At 38.1% G+C, this 27,467-nt stretch overlaps 2 protein-coding genes and 1 non-coding gene across 9 annotated transcripts; 1 reads left to right on the forward strand and 2 right to left on the reverse strand.

The window, feature by feature from the left end:
- Positions 1 to 260: 260 nt before the first annotated feature.
- On the reverse strand, positions 261 to 367 carry trnal-caa (transfer RNA leucine (anticodon CAA)). Its single transcript has 2 exons — positions 330 to 367; positions 261 to 306 (listed from the first exon to the last, which is right to left on the reverse strand). It is a non-coding gene; the product is annotated as a tRNA-Leu (tRNA).
- A 4,367-nt stretch (positions 368 to 4,734) lies between these two features.
- ankrd34a (ankyrin repeat domain 34A) lies at positions 4,735 to 26,820 on the reverse strand. Of its 7 annotated transcripts, none has more exons than XM_089117924.1 (7): positions 26,728 to 26,820; positions 25,967 to 26,004; positions 24,779 to 24,872; positions 21,443 to 21,606; positions 18,711 to 18,839; positions 16,047 to 16,284; positions 4,735 to 9,080 (listed from the first exon to the last, which is right to left on the reverse strand). In XM_089117924.1, exon 7 carries the CDS (start codon positions 8,980 to 8,982, stop codon positions 7,408 to 7,410), a length of 1,575 nt encoding a protein of 524 aa, XP_088974050.1. In that variant the 5' UTR covers positions 8,983 to 9,080; positions 16,047 to 16,284; positions 18,711 to 18,839; positions 21,443 to 21,606; positions 24,779 to 24,872; positions 25,967 to 26,004; positions 26,728 to 26,820; the 3' UTR covers positions 4,735 to 7,407. The 7 variants fall into 7 exon arrangements, with proteins under 7 accessions (XP_088974050.1, XP_039506665.2, XP_088974046.1 ...); XM_039650731.2 differs by lacking the exon at positions 26,728 to 26,820 and adding an exon at positions 23,716 to 23,784 and having other exon boundaries at positions 25,967 to 26,283; XM_089117920.1 differs by lacking the exon at positions 26,728 to 26,820 and having other exon boundaries at positions 25,967 to 26,283.
- On the forward strand, positions 18,019 to 23,369 carry polr3glb (RNA polymerase III subunit GL b). The gene is made up of 8 exons (XM_039650781.2): positions 18,019 to 18,267; positions 18,503 to 18,613; positions 19,251 to 19,380; positions 20,218 to 20,286; positions 21,223 to 21,279; positions 21,740 to 21,810; positions 21,929 to 22,045; positions 22,830 to 23,369. The coding sequence occupies exons 2-8, from the start codon at positions 18,506 to 18,508 to the stop codon at positions 22,914 to 22,916; spliced, it is 639 nt and encodes a 212-aa protein (XP_039506715.2). The 5' UTR covers positions 18,019 to 18,267; positions 18,503 to 18,505; the 3' UTR covers positions 22,917 to 23,369.
- Positions 26,821 to 27,467: the final 647 nt, after the last annotated feature.

Here is a 27,467-nt window from a genome sequence, read left to right on the forward strand (position 1 = left end):
TAGACTGATTAGAGTCTCTAAATATAATGTCACATGACTTTATTTTGTGTTTCTATTCCAGCATTTAACTATTTAAATATAATGATTAACATAATACAAATAAAGGCAAGTTTCCAATACTGTGATATATTTTAACAAATCAAAAACTATCATGGTGATCAGTTATTGCATTGCTCTTACACATCTTGATCTTAGGAAACTCTTATTTACATTCTGTCATTAAAGCTGGGTCCTCTAGTCCGGTCAATCCAAAATCCTTGTGTCAGAAGTGGGATTTGAACCCACGACTCCACCCGGAGAACAGAATGCTCAACATTAGATGATAACCTGTTGAGTCTGACGCCTTAGACCGCTCGGCCATTCTGACACCATGGTGAAGCAGCGATAAACTCAAACTTGATGATAGTTACTTCCTGGACTGCAAAATGTGCCATGCTAATTTCTCTTTTGATTCTAAATGGCTCAAGATCAACTTCCCTGATTTAGGATATTTGTTCTTATGTTATAACATCTACAGTTTATAACCTGAATTCACCCAATGTTTACATTTTGAAACAGTGTGAGGTTTAAGAACCATTCTCTTCATATTTTGTGGAGGTGGAGTCTTCTTACTGAGAAAAGCAAAATCAAAAACCAAATGAAAACGGCTCGAGACAAACACACCGTCGACATCAATAATGACTCATTTTCTATAAGTATTAAGTACAATTTCTTCATATACTACTAATGTGAGTGGATTCTAAGTTGGGGGCTGAAATATTGTTGCTTAGTGTGAGTATTCTGCACTTCTTTTGTCTGTCTCTAGTTAAAGTAGAAAACTATCACATATCAATCCTCTTTATTTGCTTATTGTGTCCTTACTTTGGTTTTTGCACGGGCATATCATGTACAGATTGTACATGATATGCCCGTACAGACCTGTTTTCAATTCAGTTTGTAATCTTAAATTTGTACTTTTAAGTCACATTAATTGGGGAAAAACAAAGCTAAACCTAAGCCAACTTTCTTCGCCAGATTAGCTTCTCATGTGTCATCTGAGCAACTCTTCCAGTTAATCCAGATTTTCCGCGATTGGAGAATGTTCACAGTGGCATTTGGTTCCTCTTCACTTTGATTTCACTTTGACTGACAGTAAAGAGAAAAACATGCCTTTAACTTCTGTATAGGCTTAATAAACCGGAACCAATTTTAGTATGTTTTTTAGAGTACATTAGCTTGTTACAGTGCATCAAATTCTAAACTTTCATACAACTCCCCTTCCCAACACATATCTCTCTCTCAGTGTGTTTAAAGATGCCTAGACGTGATGATGTGACCAGCTTTTTGCAGCAGCCAGCGTCACTATTTGACCAGCATGTGGTGTCTAAATTCATGACGATCAGGCCAAAGGTCCTGGGGGTAAAAGACTTTCATTTAAAAAAAAAAAAAAAATCTGATACATGCTAATTTTGATTCGGGGGAAATGAGGAAGCAGAAGCTGTCTTTATATCTTCAAGGTTTTGGAAATATCAATAGGTAGAATGATTGTCTTAACAATCTGGACAGGATTTTTGTATCTCCTCTGGTCATGTCTAATTGTAAGTATTTGATTTTAACTCCATGACAACATTGTGCAATGAACAAATACTCAATAATGTTCATTTTCTTCACTAGTCAGTTTTAACTGGATCTGTGACAGTATGAGCTGCATGCAAATGTAACGCATTTAAGGGTTAGTCTGAACATCTAATATAAAATATTTTACATTTCACTGTGCCTACATTATGTTTGAAATATTTTTGATTTTTTTCATATTTCAGGTCAGAATCTCACAATTTCTAAACTGTTTCAATGCCATAGCATGTGGTATCTCCATCCCATTTGACTTTCTTGACAGTGATGTAAGTGTCTGTATTAGACGTCTTGCTTCGAATCTCACAAAATTAAAATATATCTGCCAAACTTATATAAAGTGCTCATATTAGTGTGATCAACTATAAAAGTGGTTTCAACTTTAACCCATTTCAAGGTACATTGTGTAGGTAGGACATCTAGCGGTAAAAATGTTTGCATTCAAACGAACTGTGCTCTCCAGCGCCTTGCGCGTTTTATCTACGGTAGCAAACCATTATTACCAAAAAGCTATGACAGGATTAGCACTTAGTCGAGTGTTCGTTCAGGTGAACAGGTTTTTTGTTTCAAACAAACAGCAACTTGACACAACGAATAAATGAATGTTACAGTATGAATTACGGACTGTGAAATACAATAACTATTGTATTAAGCCTTCTTTATTCGTTATATTTTCTGAAGTAGCCTACGCGCATTAGATATCATCATCAACTTTTAGCCTAACTTTAAATGTTCATCTGTGTCTATATAATAAAGTACACAACCAAACAAGGAAAAAAGGCTTGTAATTAAGACTGTAACATTGCCTTACCTTTCGAGAAGAAAGCAGGACTTCAGCGTCTCTGTTGAACTCTTTGTCTTGCATTAGCTCTATCCACCTGGAAAAAGCTAAGTTAAATTAAAAGAGTAGCTAGTTCACTTAAAAAAAAAAACAACTTTTGCTGATAATTTACTCACCCCCCATGTCATCCAAGATGTCCATGTCTTTCTTTCTTCATTCGAAAAGAAATTAAGGTTTTTGATGAAAATATTCCAGGATTTTTCTCCATATAGCCTAATGCACTTTACTGGTAACCAAACGGTTCAAGGTCCAAAAGACAGTTTTTCAGCGCAAACTGCAAACTGTTCAAAGGGCTTTAAACGATTCCAGACGATGAATAAGGGTCTTGTCAAGCGAAACGATCGCTCAATTAAAAAAAAAAAAAAACGTTTACGTTTTATAAGTTCAAATGGTCGCCTTGCTCTGTTCTGTGATGCGCGTTCGTGACTCTCCTGTTCGAACTCGTTCATCAAAATGAACAAATCTTTTCCCGAGTCAATTCGTTCATTTCGTTCGTTGAATGAATCAAATGACATGAAAAAAGATTCGTTCATTTTGATAAACGAGTTCGAACAGGAGAGTGACGAACGGCCATCACAGAACAGAGCAAGACGACCATTTGAGCTTATAAAACTTAAACTTTGTTTTTTTTTTTTTAATGAGAGATCGTTTCGTTTGATAAGACCCTTATTTACATTTACAAGTAGGCTACTTACATCTACGAGTCATTAAATCATATTTAATTTGGACTTCATATGCTCTTTGAGGTGGGATCCATAAACCTGCATTATTATGTCTAACAGACAAGAACGGTTTGATCGAAAAATATCAAAATTGAAAATACTGCGGAAACAAAGACACCTACATCTTGGATGCCCTTGAGGTAAGCTAAAACATACCAAAAATGTATTTCAAAGTGAATTATCCCTTTAGCTCAAATGAAGATCTAAAATAGGAAACTGTGTTACGAACAGCAGCCACATCAGGCCTCTATCTTCTATCCCAGACATGAGGACTGAAGGACAGAAGATGATTGAGATCTCAGGCAAAAGATGAAATTATAATAATTGCTTTTTTGCATTTAATTATCAGATTGTTTAACTAAAAATGCTGTTTTTCCTCCTCAAAGTAAATTTTCATGAACTGTCATTTGCAATACTGCTAAATCTAGTTTATTACAGCAAACACACTTATTCAATCCACCTGGAGCAAGCTGACATTAAGTGTTCAAGCCAAGGGCACAATGTAGTGTTATTACATGGATCAGCTCCTGGTGGGTTTGAACCTACTGTACAGTCATACTGTTTTAACCACTGGACTAACAGCACATTTTGACAATGCTTTTTATCCAGGGCTTTCCTGAAATAAGCCAAATATGAACACACTACAAAATGGTCTGTCTGTGCATGTTCCAGTTTTATGAACCCTGAGTAGCTGTTAGTGTCAGTGTTTTTGCAGGACAACTGCTCTCAGGCGTCGCTGACACTGCGATGTGTCTAACAAACAGAAGAGATGAGACAGCCAGAGGTTCTGAAATTGGATGAGAAGAGCAATTCCTCTGGGATGAAGGTCACTCATCCTCTGACTGTTTATGGAACATGCCCAGTGATTGGTTTAATTTCCTTTCATTCATCTACTATTGTCTCTATTTCACTAACCACTCTTAAACTAGAATCATTCATTAAAGGTGCAATATGTAGGATTTTTAGGACTTTGGTCAGTTCAAGAATAATTTATGCAATTGATTTTTTATTTAAAAAAGAATCTACAGTGCAGTTTTTTGTCTGTCCTTGAATTGTTCAACTGGTCAAAGTTTATATGGGAATCGATGACCCTTAGGCGCTCAACATCCTGTCGCCGGTTTGTGGTTTGATCCACCAGGATACTGTTGATATCCTGGTGGATCAACCCACAAGCCTTGCCGTGTCGGAGATTCTCTGAACCAGGCGCCATGCTTTAACAGTTTGACCCTTGTCAAAAGTCACTCTCACTCACCCATTTCTCCTACATCCAAAACGTTGATTAGAAGAATTGATTGTTTGCTTAACTTCTAATCTCAGACCTTAATATGTGGCCTTGTTAGGAGATGCACTTCCCCTGTAACTGGTCATGGCCAATGTGTTGGCTTATCAGTGTATATTCTGCATTTTATTTATACATTTAGCAATGTTTTTAATTCCTTTCACCCTATTAGAACCTGAAACCTACAGGTAGCAGTAGAGAGCCACTGGTCTGAGATAAAATGTTGATTCAGTCATGTGATTAATTAAAGCTCACGAAAAGAATAGACACCTTAAATTAGTCAGAGAAGAGTTTTTTTTTCCTTTTAAATAATTTAATACTTTTTAAAATTATTTGGCTTACTACATTGACCTGTGTATCACACTAAACATACAAAATAACAAGAAATAGTTAATCCATAATCCATTAAATAATGCATTGATAGTGTAACTGTGACCCTTCTATGTGAATGGAGAGCAGAACACTGGGGTACAGCTCAAAATACCCAGCGACAGTGTAGCACATACAAAGGTCCATTGTGTACAGCACCTAAAACACCCTTTACTCTATTAACATTTTTTTCAGGTACACTTGAACACAATTTCAATCCATTTACATGGATCTTTTGTACAGCAGGTCAGAAATATTGGATATATTTAGATACAAACATATTTAGAAACAAATCAAACTCCTGTGACTCGGTTATCTCACTTGTGTGTTAAGTGAACAGAGGATCGCTAAAATCAATGAATAGACAGCAGTGCCGAGATTCTCTTAATCACATCAGGATAACAGAGAGCTAGGTCATCAGAGATCTGGATTTCTGTCTGTCAGTTTAACAGGAGACGGATGGGTTTTATCGCGACCGTTTTCAGGAAGATTGCTGTAGCCACTGAGCTCCGGTTTGCTCATACATTATTTCCTACAAACATCCTGGAACACAAAAGCTAGGCTACCGTCAAAGTGAAATTGCACCACCCACGATTCGGTTTTAAACATTACAATTCATTTCAATAAAAATAAAAAAACAACAAGAATAAAACCCTACAGGCATAAAAAAATATTCCTTTTTGTTTTCGTGATATATTTCAAGTACACTAAGGTTAATTCACATCAAGTGTAGAATATCTCAAAGCAGAAGCACTAAATTCACTCACATCATAAGCTTGAGTTGAACTATGTGTTTGACGGGGACACACTGTGCACTGCAGCTCATTAGGGAAATTCATTCTCATGTATTGTGTGCAGAAATTCGTCCTCTGAATGTAAACTGAGCTCCCAGCTCGTCTTGAACTATTTACCGCAGCATGTTACCACAGACACACGTCCGAGTGATTGTTCACATTCACGATAATAATATGAAATCAGTGCTGAGGCAGCACGGAATATTGCATGTTCAAACGCTCGAGACACAATTGTACTCTGTACAGTATGTACACAATATCTGTGCTCTGTGTCTCCAGATGGGAGTGTGCGTTAGGTGAGGGCTTTCTCTCTCCCCTCACCCGAGTGGGGTCAGGGTGGATCTGTGTGGTTTTGGATGGGGTTTGTAGAGTTTCTTTGGGATTTTGAGTTTCAAGAATTGCACTTTACTTATTTTGTATCACTTATAAGAGTTTAAGAAAGTTAAACAACCCGTCCAAATGCCCTGAAACATGCAGTATGTGTAATTGGTACAATTATGTTTTTTTTCTTTTCTGTTATATATAGGTTTTTTTTCTGTTTTCATGTTAATTGATTCCTTTAAAAATATTCCACTATTAAAATGTTCTTCAAATACATGTTCATCTAAGACTATCATTTGTTACAGGAATATTCAGCAGTCAGCCGTCTCCAGTCCTCTTTAGGGTACATCCTGTGGAAAAATCAGGAAGGGTCCCATTACTAAATTAAAAGTCCAAACATGGTAAACATCACATTAAAAAGGCTTGAGCATTCTGTTGTTTATAAGTAAATAATAAATTTAATTCACATTTGAATGTATATCTGTATTGTAATGCTGAGTTTTTAACTTCGCTTGATGCATTTTATCAGGAATATTAACCCAATTATTCCACAGGATCATCGCAGAGCCACACTCTCAGAAAAAAAGTGCAAAAAAAATGTACCTTTATGGGCACGGCAGCTTGTCACTGTAGCAGAACCTTTAATGGGCCATCTTTGTACCTTATTTAGTCCTAAAAGTTGCATAGCAGTACCTTAAGGGTGCATAATACTACTCTAAAGTACTAATATTCACCCTTTAGGGGTATATAAAGTACATATAAATATTGTCCGTTAATATACATCTAAATTTGGAACTTTTAATGCCCAATTGACTAGCTGTTGTGCCCCTAAAAATACATTTTTTGAAATGTATTCTGACAGTGTATGACAGGAAGGAAGCTGATAGCCATAACAGCGCTAATATATAGAGAAACCTGAACACCAAATCTGTGAGGTCTCATCTTGGGCTTGCAGCAAATTCAAACACCAAACGCACTTCCACAGACGCTAATGGTTTCATTTTCACACATTCTTAATGGTCAATGAATAATCCTGTATAACATTACACTCTAAAAAATGCTGGGTTGTTTTAACCCAACTTTGGGTCAAATATGGACAAACCCAGCCATTGGGTTGATTATTTTAATGACATTTTTAACCCAATGTTTGTGTTTGTCCATATTTGACCCAAAGTTGGGTTAAAACAACCCAGCATTTTTTTAGAGTGTAGAATCCAACGAAAAACATGGAACAGATCATTTGTTGTAACTGATCCCTTTATGATCTTTAGTTACCATGACTCATTTTCTTTCATAATCTGAATTTTAAGATGGTTTTGTGTTCACAATGCATATCTTTGATGTATGTATTTTGTTTTAAATGAGCTGAACTGGACCAGAGCAGGTGTGCCTCAAAGAAGATGTAGATGAACCCGGCGAGGAGCCTCTCGGCCAGAACTGACTCTCTCCCATTCTCCCTCTCTCTTGGTCTCAATCTCCATTCATCTCCATAACCTTTTCTGTGAGGATTTCACGGAAGGTTGAAAGCTGCTTCATCTGCTCTGTCTGCATCGAATGTCTCCTCATCAGTTTCTTCTTCATCTTGAAGTCAGGACCACGTTTTGGAGATGTTGGTGCAACCGGCAGCAGGATCTTGCTCCCTGAGTGGACGGGAGAAGTGGGTTTTCCGTTAGCTCGGATATCAGGAATGGGTCGCTGGGGGTTGACGTTGAGAGGAGGAAGGAACCCAGGTCGTGTGTGGGAGATGTGGTCTAGGAGGAGAGTCCCTGATCCCCGCCGTTCCAACAGTCCGGTTGGACGCCGTCGCATTGTGATGGGAGACACGGAGTTGGGAATGCTCTCCAGAGACTCTCGAGAAGAGCTAGTGAGGAGCGACAAGGGAGAGGCATTGTACTTGCGGCGCTCCACTGAGACACGTCCAGAATCTGGAGATCCAGGGATGGAGGCAGGACACAGGTGAGTGTCCGACTCGTAGTGCTCCATGCGGGTGAGTTTGGGGTGCGTCAAGCCACGGATTCCCGTCGGTGCTTGAGCCACATTGTCCTGAGTCTCAGGGGCCGTGTTTCTACGATACAGTGACTGGTGCTGATGGACTTTATCCGCCCAGGACGAGCCACACAGTGCTGCACAGTCTTCCGAACAGGACCGGTCTATTAGCTTCGGAGAGGACGGGTCATGGGTCTCTATACTGTGCCTTCGGGACAGGAGAGGTCTACCTGGACCGGAAACTGTCATCCCATTGATGTCTGAGACCAACTTGTCCTCCTCTGCTAAATCGCCCTCTATCCGCTCAGCTCTCTCGGCAAGTACGGAAGGAGCCACCAGACCCCAGGGCTCAGAGTTCAGTCTTTTCAGAAGCTTGCGGGGCGGTGGTCTCCTCTCCCCCTGTGGTCTGCTGGAAGGTACCGGGAGTGCTGAAGTCACAGCGAAGCTGAAGATACCTTCCTCTTCCTTACTGGGGGCAGGGCCAGTGGTGTGGATCTCCACTTCGGACGGAGACATACAAGCAGGGGAGAGACTGTCCACTATACCCGGAGATGGTGGAGAGTTCAGGTATTGTTTGGTCTTTTTAGTGCCAGAGGGTGATGTATCGGTTGTAATGATGATTACCTCTTTACCTTTGGCTTTGCAGGCATCCAGCAGGACCTGGAGAGTGTCCCTGTCACCCTTATTGATGGCGTGTACAAGTGCAGAGGACCCGGAGTAGTCTTTCAAGCTGGGATCAGCGCCGTTTTCCAGAAGCAGCGACACCACCTCTTTGCCTGCCTGTTCTGCACATGCATGCATGAGGGCGGTCCGACCCGATTTGTCGGGGATGTTTGGGTCCGCTCCCTTCTCCAGCAGGTATCGTACCATTCTCTGCCGGGTCTGCGGATCATCGTATCCTGCCAGACAGGCTGCTATGATGGACGTCTCTCCTCGCTCGTTCCCTTCGTTGATATAGGCTCCACCCTCCAGGAGGAGGCGTGCGAGGCGGAGTTTGCCCTGGAAGACAGCTTTCAGAAGGGCATTGCCCTCCGTGCGCAAGGCCCCTCCATCACCCATGATGTCACGCTCTCCACCTCAAGAATCCCAGAATCCTCCACTCTCCCGTCCTCCGGCCTCAGCACTGTCGGCACATCCCAGCTCAGATTCTGGTCAACCTGGAACGAAAACAAATAAAAGTGCTTTGTCATGAGGTACATTTGACAAACTTTATTTTAATTGTACTTTCCTTACATTCAAATATACTTCTGTATCAAATTAAATTCAGTTGAAATTCAGGAAGTGAATTGGAATTTAACAGGCATTCTCAATTCAGTTTAGAATGTCAAACAACTCAAATCAATCAAACTCAATTCTAAAAGCACATTATTTTGATCAGAATCATAAACACATAATCTACAGCACTCAAAACTCCATAATTACTCTACATTGTCTTACTACTAACACTTTTAAATGATTGTTAATTGTTAGTTAACCATGTGTACCCATGAATGTATTAACTAAAGTTAATGCATTCAAACATATAAAGGTGTTGCATTCTTAGTCACTTGTGTTATGAACACCGTGTCCTGTCCGCTGACAATCTGTACAGCCCTGTACTCTTTAACAGTCTTCTCTCCACCTTCTCTATAATGAAGGCAGGAGAGGAGATGATAATGGCGGTCCAGTAAAGAAAAGAAAATTGAATTCCTGAGTGGTGCAAAGAGCATCAAGACCATGATCAAGACATGTGACCTAGCTCAGTCCGCTCTACACACAGAGACCAGAGATTTACTGACACAAAAGTTACGTTGTTTGAAATAGTTTTATTTGATATCTGAGTTACCGCAATTGCAAGGTAAGGCAAAAAAATATATACTTAATAGTTGTGTGTGTGGGGGAGGGGGATTAGTGTGAAAGATGGTAATTATTAGACCCAAAAAAGAGGTGAATGCTCACCCTCAATCAGAAACCTTCCCATCATGCAATGTAAGAGCTAACTATCTTTGTAAGATGATTAGAGTAAGCGACAGGGGTGGGCAGGAGGGCATCCAGTCTAATAATAGTATTATTAACATTCCACAGCCCTCGAAGTCAGTTTAAACTAATATGAAATTCAGTGAGCCCACATGTCAAATAGCATATTGATATAGTCACTGAAGACGAAGCCATCCTCTTTTCCAACTGAAACAATGAGCTACATGAACAGGGAGGAGAGAAAGATTCAATTGTTTTGACTAAGTTGGCAGTCGCTCATGTGATGTCACAGAGATGCTTCAACTATGGAAGATGGTGACATTAAGTGACTTATTTGAGGTCAGTGTGGGAAAGGACAAACAAACTGCGCAAGGTAAAATCTGAGATGTTCCTTTACAGTGAGAGTCTTCATCTATATATAATATGTTGGATTTATTCCTTGTGTTCTTTCTTTCGCTGCTGTTCTGCATAAATATCCTGAACTCTACACCTGAAGAAGAAAAAAACAGCCAAGGACCCATGCCAGCCCAGGACACACAGCAGATAACAGCCCAATAAAAAGTACAGTATGCAAGCTACCCTTCAAAAGTTTGGGGTGAGTTCAGCATTAAGTTGAATTAAAGACATTTATAATGTTGCAAAGAACTGTTTTCAACATTGATGATAACAATAAGAAATATTATAACGATAATCGATGTCTGAAGGATCATGTGACACTGAGTAATGATGCTGAAAATTCAGCTTTGTCATAACAGAAATAAATTACATTTTAAAGTATATTCAATTAGAATAATTGTAATAATATTTCACAATAATATTCCCATTTGTACTGTATGGTTTTGATGAAATAAATGCAGCCTTGTGAGCATAAGAAAACATTAAAACCATCAAAACCAAATTTTGAATGGTAGTGTATGAACACTATATAAAAGGATTGCTTTATAGCCTATGTTTACTTTTCTTTAATATACCTCAACTGGCTGCTTTTGTATAAATGTTATTTATTGAGTTCACTTGTATATTATGGTTTCCTAACAAAATATCTATCTGTGCTGCACCATGTACTTTTAAACCATTTGAATATTTACATTATACAGCCATCCCTCAAGTCGACTGGCCCACCAGAAGAGGCCCCGCTGCTCCTAACGCCCAGTCTATCTCTGGCGATGCGAGAAGAACACCGGGAACGTTCACAGAGTGTAGCTGTGCAGAATTCACATCCCTCCTCCATCACACCAATACACCCACAGACCCCGAGCTGCTGCTGCTCCTCCCGCCTGCCTTCTTAAGGAATTCTCTGTGATTTCCGTGCCAGCTCAGCCAGGGTAAGCAAGAGGAATGCTGTTTTTGCATACTGATTATGCGAGGTGGAGAGGACCAGGGAAGTGTAATTGCAAAAAAATCCATCTTTAAGTGGCCAGGGTTTCATGGATTCGAGACAATGAGGTTAATCTCCTGTCTCACACAGGCAGCATGGATGACTCATCTCCATGATAGACTCACTGGAGAGATGTGGCACAAAGACTTGGGGCAAGCGTCGTCTCTCAGGAGATCAGCCTGCCAAAACCCACAGGCTTTCTTATGTATCCTGATCTGATGTGTATTGTGACCAGCCTAAATTAAATTAAATGAAGCTTCTGCAAGAACCAGTCAGGCAAGTATGGTTGAGCTACTTACCATATTTAAGTGCTCTATGTACATTAGCAGATCAATGTTTATATGTGAATAGAAGTTCAATTAAATCTGTTCATTACATTGAACTTCTCTTCAGAAGACTGGGATTAAACCACTGATTCATATGGATTTATTTTACAATCTTTTTGATTAACATTTTGAAGTGTTTTGGGTGTACACACTTTCAATGGAGCGACAGAAATCTCTGAAATGTGTAACATATTATTGAAAAATGTCTCAATTTTATTTTAATTTTTTTCATATATTAAAAGTCAGAGGGATCCAATATTGTTTAGACCCCGATCTTCTTTTGTGTTATACCAGTCATACAGGTTTGGAACGACATGAGGTTAAGTATAGTGAACTATCAATTTAAGGACATCAGACAAGGCTTTTGTTCTGGTTAATGCAAAAACCTACATTTTGAAGTCCTATTGCTATTGTCTGCGATCACAATTCACGTCGTCTTCGTTTAATTGTAAGTCTGTGTAAAAACACTCGTGTTTCCCTTGTCTTTGATCAAGTATTCAGTTTATTTCATGAGTTCAGTTTCGACGCTACAGACAGAAGCAGTAAGAGCTAATATGTAGGGATATATGCAAAGAAGAAGTTATGTAAGTGCATGCAGTGCAATTGTGCACCAACATCTGTGTTTTCTAAATAAATTGCTTTCTAATTTGCATCATTTAGATGTACTCTAGAACCATGAGGGTTATGTATACACAGACTGATTAAAACAAGAAACACCTGGTACATTTCAGGGAGGGATTGTGAACATTACAGTTATGTATTTGCCAGATTTATCAGTTGTTTTATCAGTTTTGTCTTCGGCTCCTCCAAACGAGGAAATGAACTGAACTTGAAGGCTTGCATTAAAAAAAAAAAAACATTACAGATGTCTGATTCTTCACTCACTTTTGTAACTCCAAAATGGACGTTATGTCACACATGATGACATATTATGAAGAGAGAAAAAAAATCATTCTTTTTACAGACTTCCAAACCGCATAAATGACTAAAGGTAGAAGATTGTATTTATGAAAGTACATGTTATCTGATCAGATTAACTAGTTTTTTTTTCTAATAGCTGTGTCACTCTCAATTCACTTTTCTCTTGCATTTGTTGTGTATTAAAAGATATCAGGATTCTCAGTCAATATTTGGTATATGTGTAGATACCAGCTATTGACTTCACTGTCACTTGCAAAATGACAGTTCAGACATTCCCCAAGATTCAATTTGATAGATAAATTGGATTTATGTGCCTTTGCTTTTCCCAGCATTCCCCACGAGTGTGTACACACACCAGTGTGGCGAGCTCTCACCAAAATAAACTTGCCAATTTTGCAGCATGTTGAGAAGCATGTCGAGTCTACGTTTTAGTGCTGCGCCATAGCAGCGAGGCGACATACCACGCTGTCTTGTCACGACAAATCGCATCCAATTCTCTCCGGTCTCCTGACAGATGATGGAGATTAATATCATGTCTTCATTCGAGACCCCACCCCTGGCTTTCTTTTTTACGTAAAAGCAGCGTGTGTGTGACACTAGGCCTTATCTGAGGTTGCGTGAGTGAGCAGAAAGGGCTACACACTCAAACCTTTTCGCCGTGGTGCCTTTGAGCTGCTGTTTGCCTCATTAGATCACACGGATCAAGGCAGGTGCAATCCCTTTTACAGCAGCTGAGAGAACAGCATCCATCAGCGGTGCACCGCTGACCCTGTGACCCAGTCGCATCAGAACCGCTGAGGAAATTCATCACTCAAATTGGCAGCTTCACACAGAACCATCCTGCAGAGGGGCAATGAGATTATCTCCTTCACACTAAACGTCCTAAGCGTTCCTGACACGTCCGCTGAACTGCCGTTTGTGTTTCTTTTCGATCGTTTATTGCGGCGTGTTTAGATCTTGGTGTCATTTTCATCGCCGTGCATGTTGTGGTGAGTTTGTTTTCTCCTACACTTGGTCTTTAATGAAATGAATGCCAGCAAAACCACTTGACTCGACTAGACTGAGTGTTCAGAGATTTACAGAGCCGAGAATGAATTCGAGAGCAATCTGCGCGTCTCCTTTCACATAACTGCACACAACCAACACATTCTTCTCTGCCCTAGAACTGCAGACGTTTTATGCAGACAGGAAAGTGGCTTCATGTGATCAATGTCGAAATCTGATGATTAATATTCTATTCAGCATATATGGATATTTAACATTATTTGAATAACAAAAATAAGTAAATAACCTTGTAACTAGTCAAAACTCTTAATAGTCCTAAAAATAGGCTTCCTATATGCAAAATACAATTCCTTTTGTTTTCTTGATTTTGGAGTGACATTTCACTGGGGTATCTTTTTGATATCCTTAGTGAGATTTGCCTATATGCTTTATATATTGCGCTTTTGTGTCTTATGTTTAAGATCATTACATTTGCTTTTTGCATTCTGACATTGTTTTTGAGACAAATAAGCCTTATTTTACCCCCTGATTCTCATTGCATCTGATCATGTCCCTCTTACTATTCCAATTACTTTTACATGATATTTCTCATTATGTAAAGTAGTATTTTTTTTTTTAAACAAAATAAGTAAATAACCAACTAGGCATGATGAATAAATGCTTCATCATGACAGTAATTGAAATTAGACTGTATTTTGTAGACAGTCGGAGCATTTTCAGAATTCGATGCGTTCTCGACTTGACTTGCACACCAGCCGCAGATATCTTCAGCTCAGAACTATTTTTAGTCTCAAAGCATCAAATCAGCTCTCTGCCTGATGCAAGCTCTTTTTTTAAAGAAGCTTAAATGATTTTAATTTCTTAGTATACAGTATATATATATATATATATATATATATATATATATATATATATATATATATATATATATATAAAATTATATGATACTAAAAATAATAAGTAATGAGAACTGGGGTGTAAAATTCTTAATTGTCATGCACACTTAGAAAAAAAGTTTTTTGGGGTTCTATATGAAGCATGGGGTTCTTTACTCAACTTCAAAGAACCTTTTATGCTAAAAAAAAGGTTCTATAATCACAAGAAAGAACCCTTTTGGCACAAAGGTTCTTTATAGGCTATTATTCATTCATGTATTACATTATTCTGCAACATTTTGTAGTTGTAATTAAATTATTGTTTATTAAACTGTTGTACTAACTATCACATTTTAATCATGCTGATTTTTTGGAGGAGAGAAACTGAAATGGTACTCTTCGTGTGATATTGATTAACTACATAAAATGATATAAATATATACATTTTCTAAGCCCCATATCTTGAATTTTGTGATCATTCACATGCATTCATAAATACATTTTAGGGTCTTGATGTTTTGTCAATAATATGACATATTTAATCTGGAAAGGACAAAACAAATGATAATAAATGAACCCAAAAGGTTACACATAGAACCTTTTTTCCTGGTAACAAAGAACCCTAAAGGGTTCTTTTTATTGAACCCTTAAAAAGGGTTCTGTATAGAACCTTTTAGGGGTTCCAAATACGTAGAACCTTTTAAGGTTATACATAGAACCTTTTCTTCTAAGAGTGTAATAATCAAAACTTACATAGCCAACAATGCAATCAGCAACATTTGTAATTACTTAATTACGCAATTTGAAATATTACTAAAACCATACAAGAGAGTAACAGCTGATTGTGTGTCGCTGTCCGGGGTGCTGAACGTTATTCTCAAAAACTGAGCACTTTCAGAATTTGATGTGTTACAGACTGGTGGTTTTACACGCCAGCTGCAAATATCTTCAGCTCAGAACTATTTTTAGTCTCGAAGACTCAAATTTGGTGTCTATTCACGTCAGCTCTCTGCCTGACGCAAAGCCCCGGTGTCCACAAATGAACTTCCCAACAGCAGACACACACTTCAAGTCTTTAAGAGCAAACGTGCGCCAATCGCCACATAAAGGCTCATATTTTAAGTTTTCGTGAAGTAAAGTGAGAGAATGAACATTATAGCAGCATAAATATCAGTCTTAAATTATACACCCGGTAAATCTTCAGTGATGTTTTTAAAAAGGATCTTAAGGAAATGCCAGCACACAGTCGGTGCAGCCGAGAATCCGAATTGCGGTGCATGAATTTGTCAGCAATGAATGAACGTTTATAAAGCCTTATGAACAGCAGCAGCCACACGCACATCATCCCTCCAATAAAACATTTGCTTTTACCTTCATTAACTCACACCCAAAATGAGCACCCATACATTCCGACGGAAAATGATTTCACAGTCGTTTGCATGCATGCAAAAAAAAAAATGCTCTATAAAAGTGGTTTGAAATGTATAGCCTAAATATCAAGAAAGACGGTGCAGGGAAATGTTAAGATTTCTGCAATATGAAGGACTGAAGTCTGCTTAATTATGGCCATGCTCAGTTGAGAATAATACACACACATAATAATAACACATTTTAGCATATGCAAAGAGGCATTTGCAGAAGAGTATGTCGAGAGAGTCTCACCGTGGATCTGCTGTCTTCACTCCATCGGAGCGGCTGGTTTTCGCCCGAGAATCCAGCTGCTGTCTGCTGATCCCCGTGTCTTACATCCCCCACATCATCTCTCCTCCTGCGACCGAGAGTTTGGGAGACTCTGCGGGGGCGTGGAGTGGGCAGTGAGCTGATGCGAGTCTCCCACGATCACGCACAGACTCACTGGCTGTCTGACTGCTCGCATGCACAGCACCATCTCTGCTTTCCACTAGGGGGAAACTTTATTTCAATTATTGTCATTCTTATAATTTTAGCATAGAATGTTGTCCTCTTTTCTGGTGCACCTCTGCATGTGTGTGTCATGGTGCGCTGTGTTTACAGGTACAATACAATTTGATACCATAATAGTAATAATAATAGACTTGTCTTGTTTAAGAAATAGATCAAATTTGGCTTGATGCATGAACATTTAAGCATTGAGTGTTTGCTTTACACAGCCAAGTTAATGCTGCTCTAAATTCTGTGTAAAGACGCAATGGCGCATTAAACCCATGCAAAAAATAAAATATGCCAGCCCTGACCCACTTAATACCCCACTAATGAATGTAGATGATGCAGCTTTGATGCAGTGTTTTGGTGCCTTAAACACTGTTATTGTCATGCCAGAGCTTTTATTTCTTTACAATTTTGCATTTTCTATATCCATCATTTTAGATTTAAAACAAAGTACAACTGCAGACAAAAATGTCATTCGATTACTCTTGTGTAAATGCATGCCCTGTGCAGCATGTGCTGGTTTTGCAGTGTAAAGACGGCAATATTTTAGGTCATCAGTCAACTCTGGTGCATATTCTCCCTCAACATAAATCTGGATTTTTCCTTGCCGTTTCACCTTTTTTATTTATTTTAGGGGCTCATATATATATATTTATATATCTCAAGGCCCTCTCTGCAAGAAACAGGGGGGTGTGAAACAATTCTCAGACTGCATAAATACTAATTCAGTGACTATAGCTATTATTGAACACAGTTTCTATGGCAACTGATTCAGTGGATTCCGACAGAAGCGTTCCCACGGTGACATGCACATGCTGCAGGAGAGAGAGAGAGAGAGAGAGAGAGAGAGAGAGAGAGAGAGAGAGAGAGAGAGAGAGAGAGAGAGAGAGAGAGAGAGAGAGAGAGAGAGAGAGAGAGAGAGAGAGAGGGGTTATAGTAGTGAATGTGCTCTCTCTATGTTTAGACTTACATTGTGGCTTGAATATTGTGTACCAATATTTCAATTAATGTTTATAGTTTTTATTTTGTTAAAATTAGGTTACCTTATTGAAACGAGTCCATCTTAATGTATGTCTCTCATTCTAATAAACACATATTTTCTGATTTTGACGGGGGAGGCTGTGAGTCAGCAATATCATGGTTAGTTTTCCTTTCATTATTTATTTATTAATTTTTTTTTACAAATGCAGATTTAGCTGAATTTTAACAGTTGTCAGGCTTTCTAGAAAAGTGCTTTGAGCAGCTTCATCAGAACAGAAGAAAATGGAACTGGTCTGATTTTGAAAATCTCCTTTAAACACGTTTTGCACACAAAATTGAGCAAAATTGTTGGCAGTCATAAAATATGACAGTGGGAGATTTGTAGTTTCGAAAAAAATGTATAATCCAAAATAATAATAAAAAGTTTCATAATAATTAATTCCATAATTCAGCAATAAATCCTACATTTATGGTGTTTTGTTTCACATTTTATGATGGGGAAATGGGCCTGACATTTTATTTAGGCTATTATTTATTTGATTGTTTTACCCATTTGATTGTCAGGCCATATGACAGTTCATATAAAAAAATAAGAAAAGTTTAAAATTTGTTAGTTTTAATACAAATCAGCTTTTGACTGCATGTAGTTGTAAAAAAAACCCACCGTTTTCCATTTGACACTCAGAGTTGTTCAAATAATCGTTTTTTTTTTTGTTTTTTTTTAATTGAGCTGTTTGCTTTTCAAGACTTGTATTAGGCTAGACAGACGCGGAACCATAAGTGAACGAGCACACGTTTCTGGCAGGAAGTTTTTCTGCATCGGGCAAAAACAAATATGCAGATGTTTGGCGGGTGATTTTACTTCGCTACGTCAATAAAATCCATGAATTTATATGACAAACAACTGCATTTAATATTTACGGATCATACAATAAATGCTTGGCACAATGAAATGAAGTTATAAATAAAGAGGGATTTCGTCGCACTTTTGTCTGTGAGTTAACGAGGCGTGTTTAAATATTACATTTCGGTCTTAACTAATAAAAATATATTTATACATACTTATATGTATATATTATGTAAAATACTTAGATTGGTTTGGTCTAAATGTCTATTTTGTAGGGGAATCGAAGTGTGATCAAACAAATAAGTAAATCATATCAATCATATACGTTAGAATAATTCAAGCTGATGACGAATAAATGTGATATGTGTTGATTGTGTCTCAGATAATGTCAGGAAGGGGCAGAGGGCAGCTCACTTTCTCTGTGGAGATTGTTGGAATCGGGAAAGGAGAAAATCTCCCTCCGTCCACCGTCCAGCCTACCCCTGTATTCCCTGTGAGTGTTTCAAGATAAGATAAAACCTCGGACTGATATTAATTATATTACATTACACTTATGTATTTGGCAGACGATTTTATCCAAAGCGACTTACATTGGATTCAAGATGCACATCAATTCTTGCAATCTAGTCGAACTAAGGCGTTCCTGAGATCCAGAAATCACACAACTAAGTCATAACATCTCCAGTTTAACTGTCACATGTAGAGCAGCCCAAAAAAACCTGTAAAACAGAAAAATATATGAATGTCATCACAACAAATTATTAAAGTGCCTTTTATTTTAAAGTTCGATATATCCCGCCCTGTCTTCCTGTTTCAGTGGAAACTACATCAACATTGAATGATGCTGAGCTTTTCAAGGCACTTCACTGGCCTTTTAAAGATAGCACAAATACAACTTTTTACAAACACAAGTACAAGTTTTAAATCACTATAAAAAATACTGTTCATAATAAAACAAAAAGTGAGTTTTGAGAAAAACTCTAGCATAATGAATCCGATATCCCTTATTAAAAGCACATTTATGTACAGGAATGTTTAATTAAGTCAACAGTTAACTGTCAAATCAGGTGTTTTTTTGACCCCTTATACAAGACAGATGTGTATCAGCTCAATTCTGTTTGATATTTCAGCCTCTGGATCAGAAGCCGGTGCCCCTGCAGGCGGGTGAGGAGGCCGAGTACATGCTGGCACTCAAACAGGAGTTCAGAGGAGCCATGAAGACACTTCCATTTTACATCCGTCCAGCTGCACCCAAGAAAGGTCAGCGTGGAGGATGAGCTCTTTTCTGGCATCTATAAAGTTACCATGATTTTTTTTTTTTTTTACAGAACTCTGTGGTGCTTTGATTTATGATTTATTTGTGCACATCATTTTTAAATAGGGACTTGTATTTTTTAATCAAAAACATTACCCTCCCCCTCAAAACAATGTCTGTTCTCTTCATGATGAATGTCTCGGTGGAGGGGCGGTGCTATATAAATATCCTCCACAACTGACTGCAAACTGGCTTTCAGATCTGGAGCTTGACCAAGTCCAGCTCCACCTCTCCTGACCTAATGGGCGGAGCCTATAACCATAATAGCGTTATGGTAGGATTAGGGTGTGGTTCGACATTATAGCTCCACCCATTGCATGTTCAGCGAGGAGGGGCTGGATGTCAACTCCACCCATTGTCTCTGCAGTGAGCAGCCTATCAGCCTCTATTTAGTTAGCAACGCCCAAAATCCACTGATACAATCAATTCCTGAAGGACAAAATCAAATCCTGCTCTAGATTTTACTCATTCCAGAAGCTTGAATATATGTCACAATAGGAAGAAAAGTCTATCGCAACTTCCATTTCATGCCGACTTTTAGATATCCTCCATTTCTTTGGTATACAGATTGTATGAAGACAAAATCCAATGTTGACTGAGACTGCATAATTTATTAAATCAATTTTTATCTTTTAAAATCTTTTTTCACATATAAAAGATTTAAAAATAATCTAGATGTAAACATTTACAGGGATTTTTTTTTGTCAGATGATTTCTTCTCTTTTTTATGAATAGGTCTCTGTAGTGATTAGGAATTTGAAGTTATTTTTTCCTCTTGACAGATGTGGAGCGTTATTCTGACAAATACCAAAAAAACGAAATCACTGACAACAGTTTGGAATGGAAGCCAGGTGAGTGATTTATGTCAGTGATTGGTGGGTGGTGATGACGCAGTGGATAAGACACATGCCTTTAGTGTGAGAGACCTGGGTTCGAATCCACTGTGAGACACCAATGTGTCCCTGAGCAAGACACTTAACCCCTAGTTGCTCCAGAGGCGTGCAACCTCTGACATATATAGCAATTGTAAGTCGCTTTGAATAAAAGCGTCAGCTAAATGAATAAATGTAAAATGTAAATGTAAATGATTCACTTCAGTGCTACTTTAATATTATTTATACATTTTCAAATAATATTTTGAATTAGTATTTATATTTTCTGTTTTTTTTTTGTTTGTTTTTTGCTTTTTTGATTTTAAAATTATTATTTCTAAACAGTTTTAAATTTTTATTTTTATTTAAATTATTTTTATCAGTTTTAGTTTGAATTCAGTTAGTCATTTTAGCACTTTTTAGACCATGCATATTTAATTAAAATTAATTAATTTTTAACTTTGTTGCCATGCCTAAAACCCTAAAACAGTATAAATAAATAAATAATTAAATAAGAAAGAACGAAAAAAAGAACTTTACAGCTCAAATAATACACGGGTACTAACAGAAAATGAATTGAAGTGCTTTTATAAAATGATATGCTTCACATTTCTGCTTTTAAATCCTCTAAAAATCGGCCCCAGGTGCCTCACCGTTTGCCTTTTTTAAAGAACGCGTATTGGTAACACAAGCATTATGCTGAGGTTTACTTGCATTAAACCAATGTTCAAAATAAGTTTTTCATCCAATCATTGTAATTTCAGTTTTATTACAATGAAAAAAAACAATAATAGTTTTTGCTTTGTTCATTGTAATAATAATTACTTCTAATAGTCTTCTAATAGTATTAGTTAACAATAACCGCACTGATTCAGATGCACGCGTGTGATCCTCTACATCCGTTTGTGTTTTCAGACTGGAGGCGTTTTCCGAAGGAGCTGCGGGTGAGGGAGAAGAGACCGCAGAGAGACAGTGAGTTTGTTTGATGCTCTTAACTGGCTCAGTATTATGCTCTAATACTGGACACTGTGTTCTGCTGCAGAAAGCATGGCTTTGTAAATGTGCTCACGTTTAAAGCCGAGATAAGGGAGCAGGTGAGGCTGATGTGCTCATGAATGAGTGTGTAAAGACAAACCGCTCCGGCAGGTCTGCGCTTCGCTCTCTGACTCATCGGCGTCTCTGGGGAAATCAGAGAGACGGCTCTCAGCCGCGCTGCACACACATCTCCAAAATGAAAGGATGGAGAGAAAGAGAACGATGAGAGAGGGATGAGGGTTTGGGCTTGAAGGGCGTCTGTCACTAAACAGGAGAAACAAGTTTATTTTTAGTCTTTTGTCAGAGGAGCTGTGATCAAAGAGTAGATGCTATTATGGGAGGGTGTTGCTGATGTCATTTCCACTGTCACAAACATGCTTTGCTTATGTGGTTGCAGAAAGCCAAGCTGTTCCCAAACAACCCAAACAGCCACGAGTGGACAAAGAGGAGATCATACGCAAACTGGAGGTGTACAAATACTTGCCATTAATGCGTAATGCCTTCGAAAATAAGGAGTTTTAATCTACTTTGTCGCACTTTCCCATATGAATTGTGTGGCATATGAACAAACTGTGTTTCTCTACAGACTCTAGAGCAGAAAGAGGAAGAAGGGAGTTCTGATGAAGGGGAGGGAGAGAAAAAGAAGCCAGAGGAGGAAGAAGCTGAGGGAGAGGAGGAGTGTGATGAAGAGGAATTCGAGGGCGTAAGTGATTCCTTTCTCTTGTGATATTAAGCCAACATGTTTGATCATCAGTTGAGATGAAAAAAACGGGCCTGCAATTTATGACTTAAAATGTCGAACTTGAATGCATTGTAAATCGCATTGGATAAAAGCATCTGCCAAATGCATAATTGTAGTGTAAATTTAATGTTAAAGGAATATTTTGAGTTCAATACAAGATAAGCTCAATTGACAGCAGTGTTATTTTTCAGTTTTTATTTAAAATTATAGTTTTAGTCATTTTGTTATGTGCTTTTGTCATTTTTAGTTGTACTAGACTAGTTAACATTAATATATTTTTAGTTTAGTTTTAGCCATTTTAGGACCTCAAATTTTATTTTATGCAAGTTGCCAAAGCCATTTTTCATTTTTTGATTCAAGTTTTTCATCTCATTTTTATATTTTATTTAATTTCAGCTTTATTTCAATGAAAGAGTTTTAGTTTTAGTTAACAATAACCGATTGGCACTACTTGTGGTATAACGTTGATTTCCACAAAAACATATTTAGACTTTTACCAAAAGAGGGTAAAACTGTTTTTATAGTATAGCCACCAGAAGTAAAAATTATGCATTTATATAAATCCCTTACTAGCCTTTTCTGTAAATGTTACCATTAAAACGTAAAGTCTAAAACCCTGATGGTTAGCGAGTCCGACTGGTAACCCAAAGGTTGCTGGTTCGATTCCAGTACCGGCAAGAAATGACTGGAAATTAAACCAATGTTTAATATAAGTTTTAACCAGTTAATCCTGTGTGTGTGACAGGAAACGGATTACGTCATGTCCTACTTTGACAATGAGGAGGAGTTTGGAGGGGAAAGTGATGATAATCTGGATGAAGCGATTTACTGAATCTGGTGGCTCCATAGCACCCTCCTCTGGGCAGTGACTGTCTCTGGACCTGTTGTGGGGTGGATCATTATGTTTGGCAGCTAATGTTGAAATCTGTATGCAGTGGACTTCCTCTCCTACAATCGGTTGGCAAGGCGTTTGATTTGCTGACGAAGAGCTTCTGAATCTGAGGGCCACGGTTGGAGGACACAGAGTGCAGCTATACGTTCTTAGAGCTTTGTAAATGATTATTCTCGTGTCATTTTTTAGAATCTTACCTATAAACATGTAAGTTTTAGACAGTCTGAATAGCTTTTATACATCTTAGATTTTGGATAAAAAATAAAAAAAACAGTAAATGTAGATTGTTTATTTTCTATGTAATTAAGTAATGTTTTATAAAGTTTTAAGTCAAGTGGTTGTAAATGTTCATGTTATTGTCATTTTATGTGATAAAGTCACACTATGTTTTAAGATTGTCTCAATGAATATAGATATAGAATAATCATATACCCTTTACTGCATGAATAACAGCATTTGAATATCTAAGCAGGTTAAAGCATCTTTAATATAAGAGCTGTAAAAATATAATTAATATATTTGTATTAATTCATATAATAATAAGTTTATTAAGAAATAAATCGTTGTTTCACCCTTTAAAAAAAAAAAAAAAAAACCCACACAAATCCCTGACCATCCTCATCATGAACGTGTATCAGAATTGCTTCCATAAAATTGACTAACAATGTGCGTTTGGAGGAGGAATTAAGCACCACAGTCTATCCCTGTCTTTAAATATCTGGTTAAAGTGTCTCATCACCTTTAATTTGCTGTGAATGTTTCTTTCAAGTCAGAGATAATAGCAGGAATATCATTTGACCAGAGACACCTGAAAAGAATCAGAAAAGAAAGAAAAAATTCATATTTTGTTGAGCAAATGATCAGCAGATGAGAAAGAATTGTTCTAGACGTGATGGTTCAACTCCGCAGGTTGGGCAAATTTGCTGAAGATGAATTTAGTGGCTGACTCAGACGTCCTTTAATAGAGAACAGACAGGGGAATTTTTCCAGGAATAAGCATGGGCTTTTATTCAAGGAAGTGGAGAGCAGTTCATCTCCAGTGGAAGATTACAGCAGCTGGAGACGACTGATATAAGAGCCGTCAAATGAAGCCGCCGCAGTGATATGTTCACTCCATAATCCCTGAACACCGATCACACACTAAGATCCAGAAAGCTCAGTTAACTGGCATTCAATAATAATCACAATCAACAGCTACACTGTTGAGTTCAGGGTTAATGCCAAATGTCAATAATAATGCACAGCATGATTATGCTCAGGAAATAATGCCATGTGGCAGAAAATTTCAGACAATGGCCAAAAACTTTTATGGACCACCATAGGAAGGCACCATAGGCCACCATGAGACCACAGGAGAGGATTTATGAATGGCAGTGAAGCGACGTAACTGCTGGTAGGCCACGTGATAATGACAACACAGCGAATGTAGAACGTTCAGATTACATTCATGATACACACACTCATACTATATAGAACATACTTTTTTAGTGCTTGTGAAGTAATTAATTATTCAAAATAAATAGGCCTACCTACTCAAGAGAGTATGCGAAGAGAGATGCAGCCCACATCTGCAGCCAGACCCTAAACTTTCCATTTTTCCAATTGCTTATGCATGTATTATTAAATACTTTGACTAATATCATGCTTTCAGCTACCAATTAAACAGTAATCCTATACTCTTAAATATGTTTTACCATGTTTAAACCCATTGTGCACAATTTCAATCTAAATTCTATCTAGGCCTGATGAATACCCTGAGGATCCATTTAAGCTGAAGTAAAAAAGCAAACACACACACTTACCGAGACAGTTCTTCCAGCTAAGGAGGCGAGGAGATGGCCTCTGTCCTTCAGCTCGGGTAATTAGGATGCAGTGCTCCGTCTGGATAGCTGTGTACTGAAAACAAAAGCAATGTAAGTGTCACAATGCTGCGTGAAGCAAGTTCCAAAGAGTTCACAAAGGCTAGCAAATCCAAATAACAGTAGATTTATTCCAGAAGACGAAGGGAGCACGCACACATCAGAGCAATACAAACAATACCGGACCCCAGACAGAGCACAAGCAGGAACTAAATACACAGAGATAATTAACAAATGACTAACAGCTGTGATGAAGGTGATTGGTGTCCATGGTGACTGATCAGTGGCAGGAAACTCAGACAGGGAAACACAAATGAGGAGTGAAACTGTGACAGTAAGCACCCTACATAATAATTTCCAACCTGTCCTGCCCTCCATAGAGGGATGAATAATTGAGTTTCATACAAAAAAAAAAACACTCAATCCATATTTCAGGAACATGATTCTTCTTGACACTTGAGGTCTGAGATTGTAGGACACTCTGCATGGTAAAAGCTTTCTCTGCATTCACATCACTCATCCCATTCAAATGAGCAAGAGGATTAGTTCAGAGCTAAAACGTAAAGCTAATATGATAGAAGATCTCTTGTGTTACTTTCCCAAACATATGTTGGCTAAAGAAAACTTTCTGGTGGAGACAACTGATGCAGTGACCAGCCAACAGAAAAGTGAGTCAGCATTCAACAATATCAGCTGAAGATGTCAGGCAGCCCTGGATGAGCCTGTTACTGATGTAAAAGGTCACAGAAACATGATTCTGAGATTAAACTCAGGCCAACTCTGCCTGGACAGTATGATAGCCAGCCACTGCTAGCCTAGTAGCGTCCAGATTTCCTCCCAAACAAGGAGATCTTAATTTGAAATGCATTTCTTGCCCACAGATGGTGAATTATTTTGATGTAGCTCAATAAGTTAGTTTAAGAACCAGAAATAATGTATCTGAAGTGACAGCTTACAGCTATAACATGTGAAGCCACATAATCTGATCATATATCTTTTTGACATTTAAAAATGCTGCTCGAACAAAGGTTGTCCCGTATGTTTGATAGTTGTAGAACAAGGCTAATAGTGTGTGTGTGTGTGTGTGTGTGTGTGTGTCCGCACGTGCAAGGCTGTGAGGGATAGACCTACCTTGTTTTCAATAGGGCTTGGGCGTCGTGACGTCATTACTGGCGTGGCGGCCATGTTGGCAGGTTTGCGCATGTAAACATACGGCAAATCGAATGAGGAGAAGCATCAGAGTTGGGATAAAGAAAAGAAAAACGATGTTATTATCCCTAAAAGTTTGAGGAATTTACCGGGATACGTTTAATAGGGAAGCCAGTGACCGGCATGTGAACTAAACCGGCACTTTTAACGGGTTGGATCCATATGAAATTTCCAACAAAGAGTGGGCAAACAGTGGGAACACAGTAATCCGGACAGATAATGTTAGCTGTCAACCCTCACGTTTTTTTTTCCGGGTTTCTCACGTACTTTTCCCACTGTCTTCCCGTTTTAGTATTTTCCTGTAAAATATCCCGTATTTTAATATTCTCATAACATTAACATAGCCCTTTAATCGGACCTGTCAGCTGTTGTCACCCTCTTTAAGCATCGTTTTGCTTACTAACTTAAGCTTTACCTAAAACAGCTAACGTTACTATAACTACACGTTTGAAACACATAGTTAAAAGTATGTTACATGTGTGAATGGTTAGCACTATAACTGTTACTAAACTAGCAGCTACGTGGAGCGCAGTTTACCTTTGGGATTAAGTTAGCTTACGTAACTGTGCTCCCACTGTTTGTTGGAAGTTTCAAATGGATCCAACCCGTTAAGAGTGCCGTTTTATCCACATACCGGTCCCTGGTTTCCCTATTAAACCTAAATTAAAATAAATTCTGTAAACCTGTTAGGGATTTTAACATCTTTTTTTATTTTCTTTCTCCCAAATCAGCTGCTTCTCCTCGTTCGACTTGCTGGTATGTTTACATTTGCGAAGCTGTCAACATGGCCGCCACGTCCCACAATGCAACGCGGCGCCCAAGCCCTATTGCCATTTAAAGGAGCAGTAAAAAAAAAAATCTGTAGCTCCTAGATCACTTATAATTTCCACAGCTCATGTTGTCTGTAGTTTTTTGTCTAATGTCATTTCTTGGAAAGATATTTTAGTGTTTGTTTAGTCAGCAGAACAATCAAAAAACACATTAAATAACAGCACAACCCACTGAAGAGATGACTCGCTAACAGCCTTGCTTTCATTGCTTAAATGAAAATGACGTGCCTTATTTTACTTCACTATATTTCTATTAAATCCTAATCTAGTTATGACAAATTATATATCGTTGGAAAGGTCTAAGACTTCTAAACTTGGGTATATATTCCAAAGCATTCTTGAATTATAACCATTTAAGTTTGAATAGTGCATTTTAAACCCCATTCTCAAAAAGGGGGGTGACAGCAAAGGGGTTAAAAAAAATCAAGTGAAAACATTACATTTTAATATTTTCTGAGAAAAAAATGTTGATTTTAAATATTGTTTTGTGGCTAGTTTGTTCTGGTAAGTTGGTAGCTAAGTTTGGACAAGTCAAAATAAGAGCACTAGTAGTCTGTATGCTATTCTGTTCCCTTGGGCTCTTTCCTCAGTGT

The sequence above is a fragment of the Pimephales promelas genome, chromosome 12 (assembly GCF_988280905.1).
Source record: "Pimephales promelas chromosome 12, fPimPro1.hap1.1, whole genome shotgun sequence".
Classification (NCBI taxonomy): domain Eukaryota; kingdom Metazoa; phylum Chordata; class Actinopteri; order Cypriniformes; family Leuciscidae; genus Pimephales; species Pimephales promelas.

Bases quoted from the DNA above. Each gene is read 5' to 3' on its own strand.
- ankrd34a (XM_089117924.1), bottom strand. From the start codon at position 8,982: ATGGGTGATGGAGGGGCCTTGCGCACGGAGGGCAATGCCCTTCTGAAA.
- polr3glb (XM_039650781.2), top strand. From the start codon at position 18,506: ATGTCAGGAAGGGGCAGAGGGCAGCTCACTTTCTCTGTGGAGATTGTT. The intron at 19,381-20,217 runs GTCAGCGTGGAG...TCCTCTTGACAG, and splicing joins TCCAGCTGCACCCAAGAAAG to ATGTGGAGCGTTATTCTGAC. The intron at 22,046-22,829 runs GTAAGTGATTCC...TGTGTGTGACAG, and splicing joins ATGAAGAGGAATTCGAGGGC to GAAACGGATTACGTCATGTC.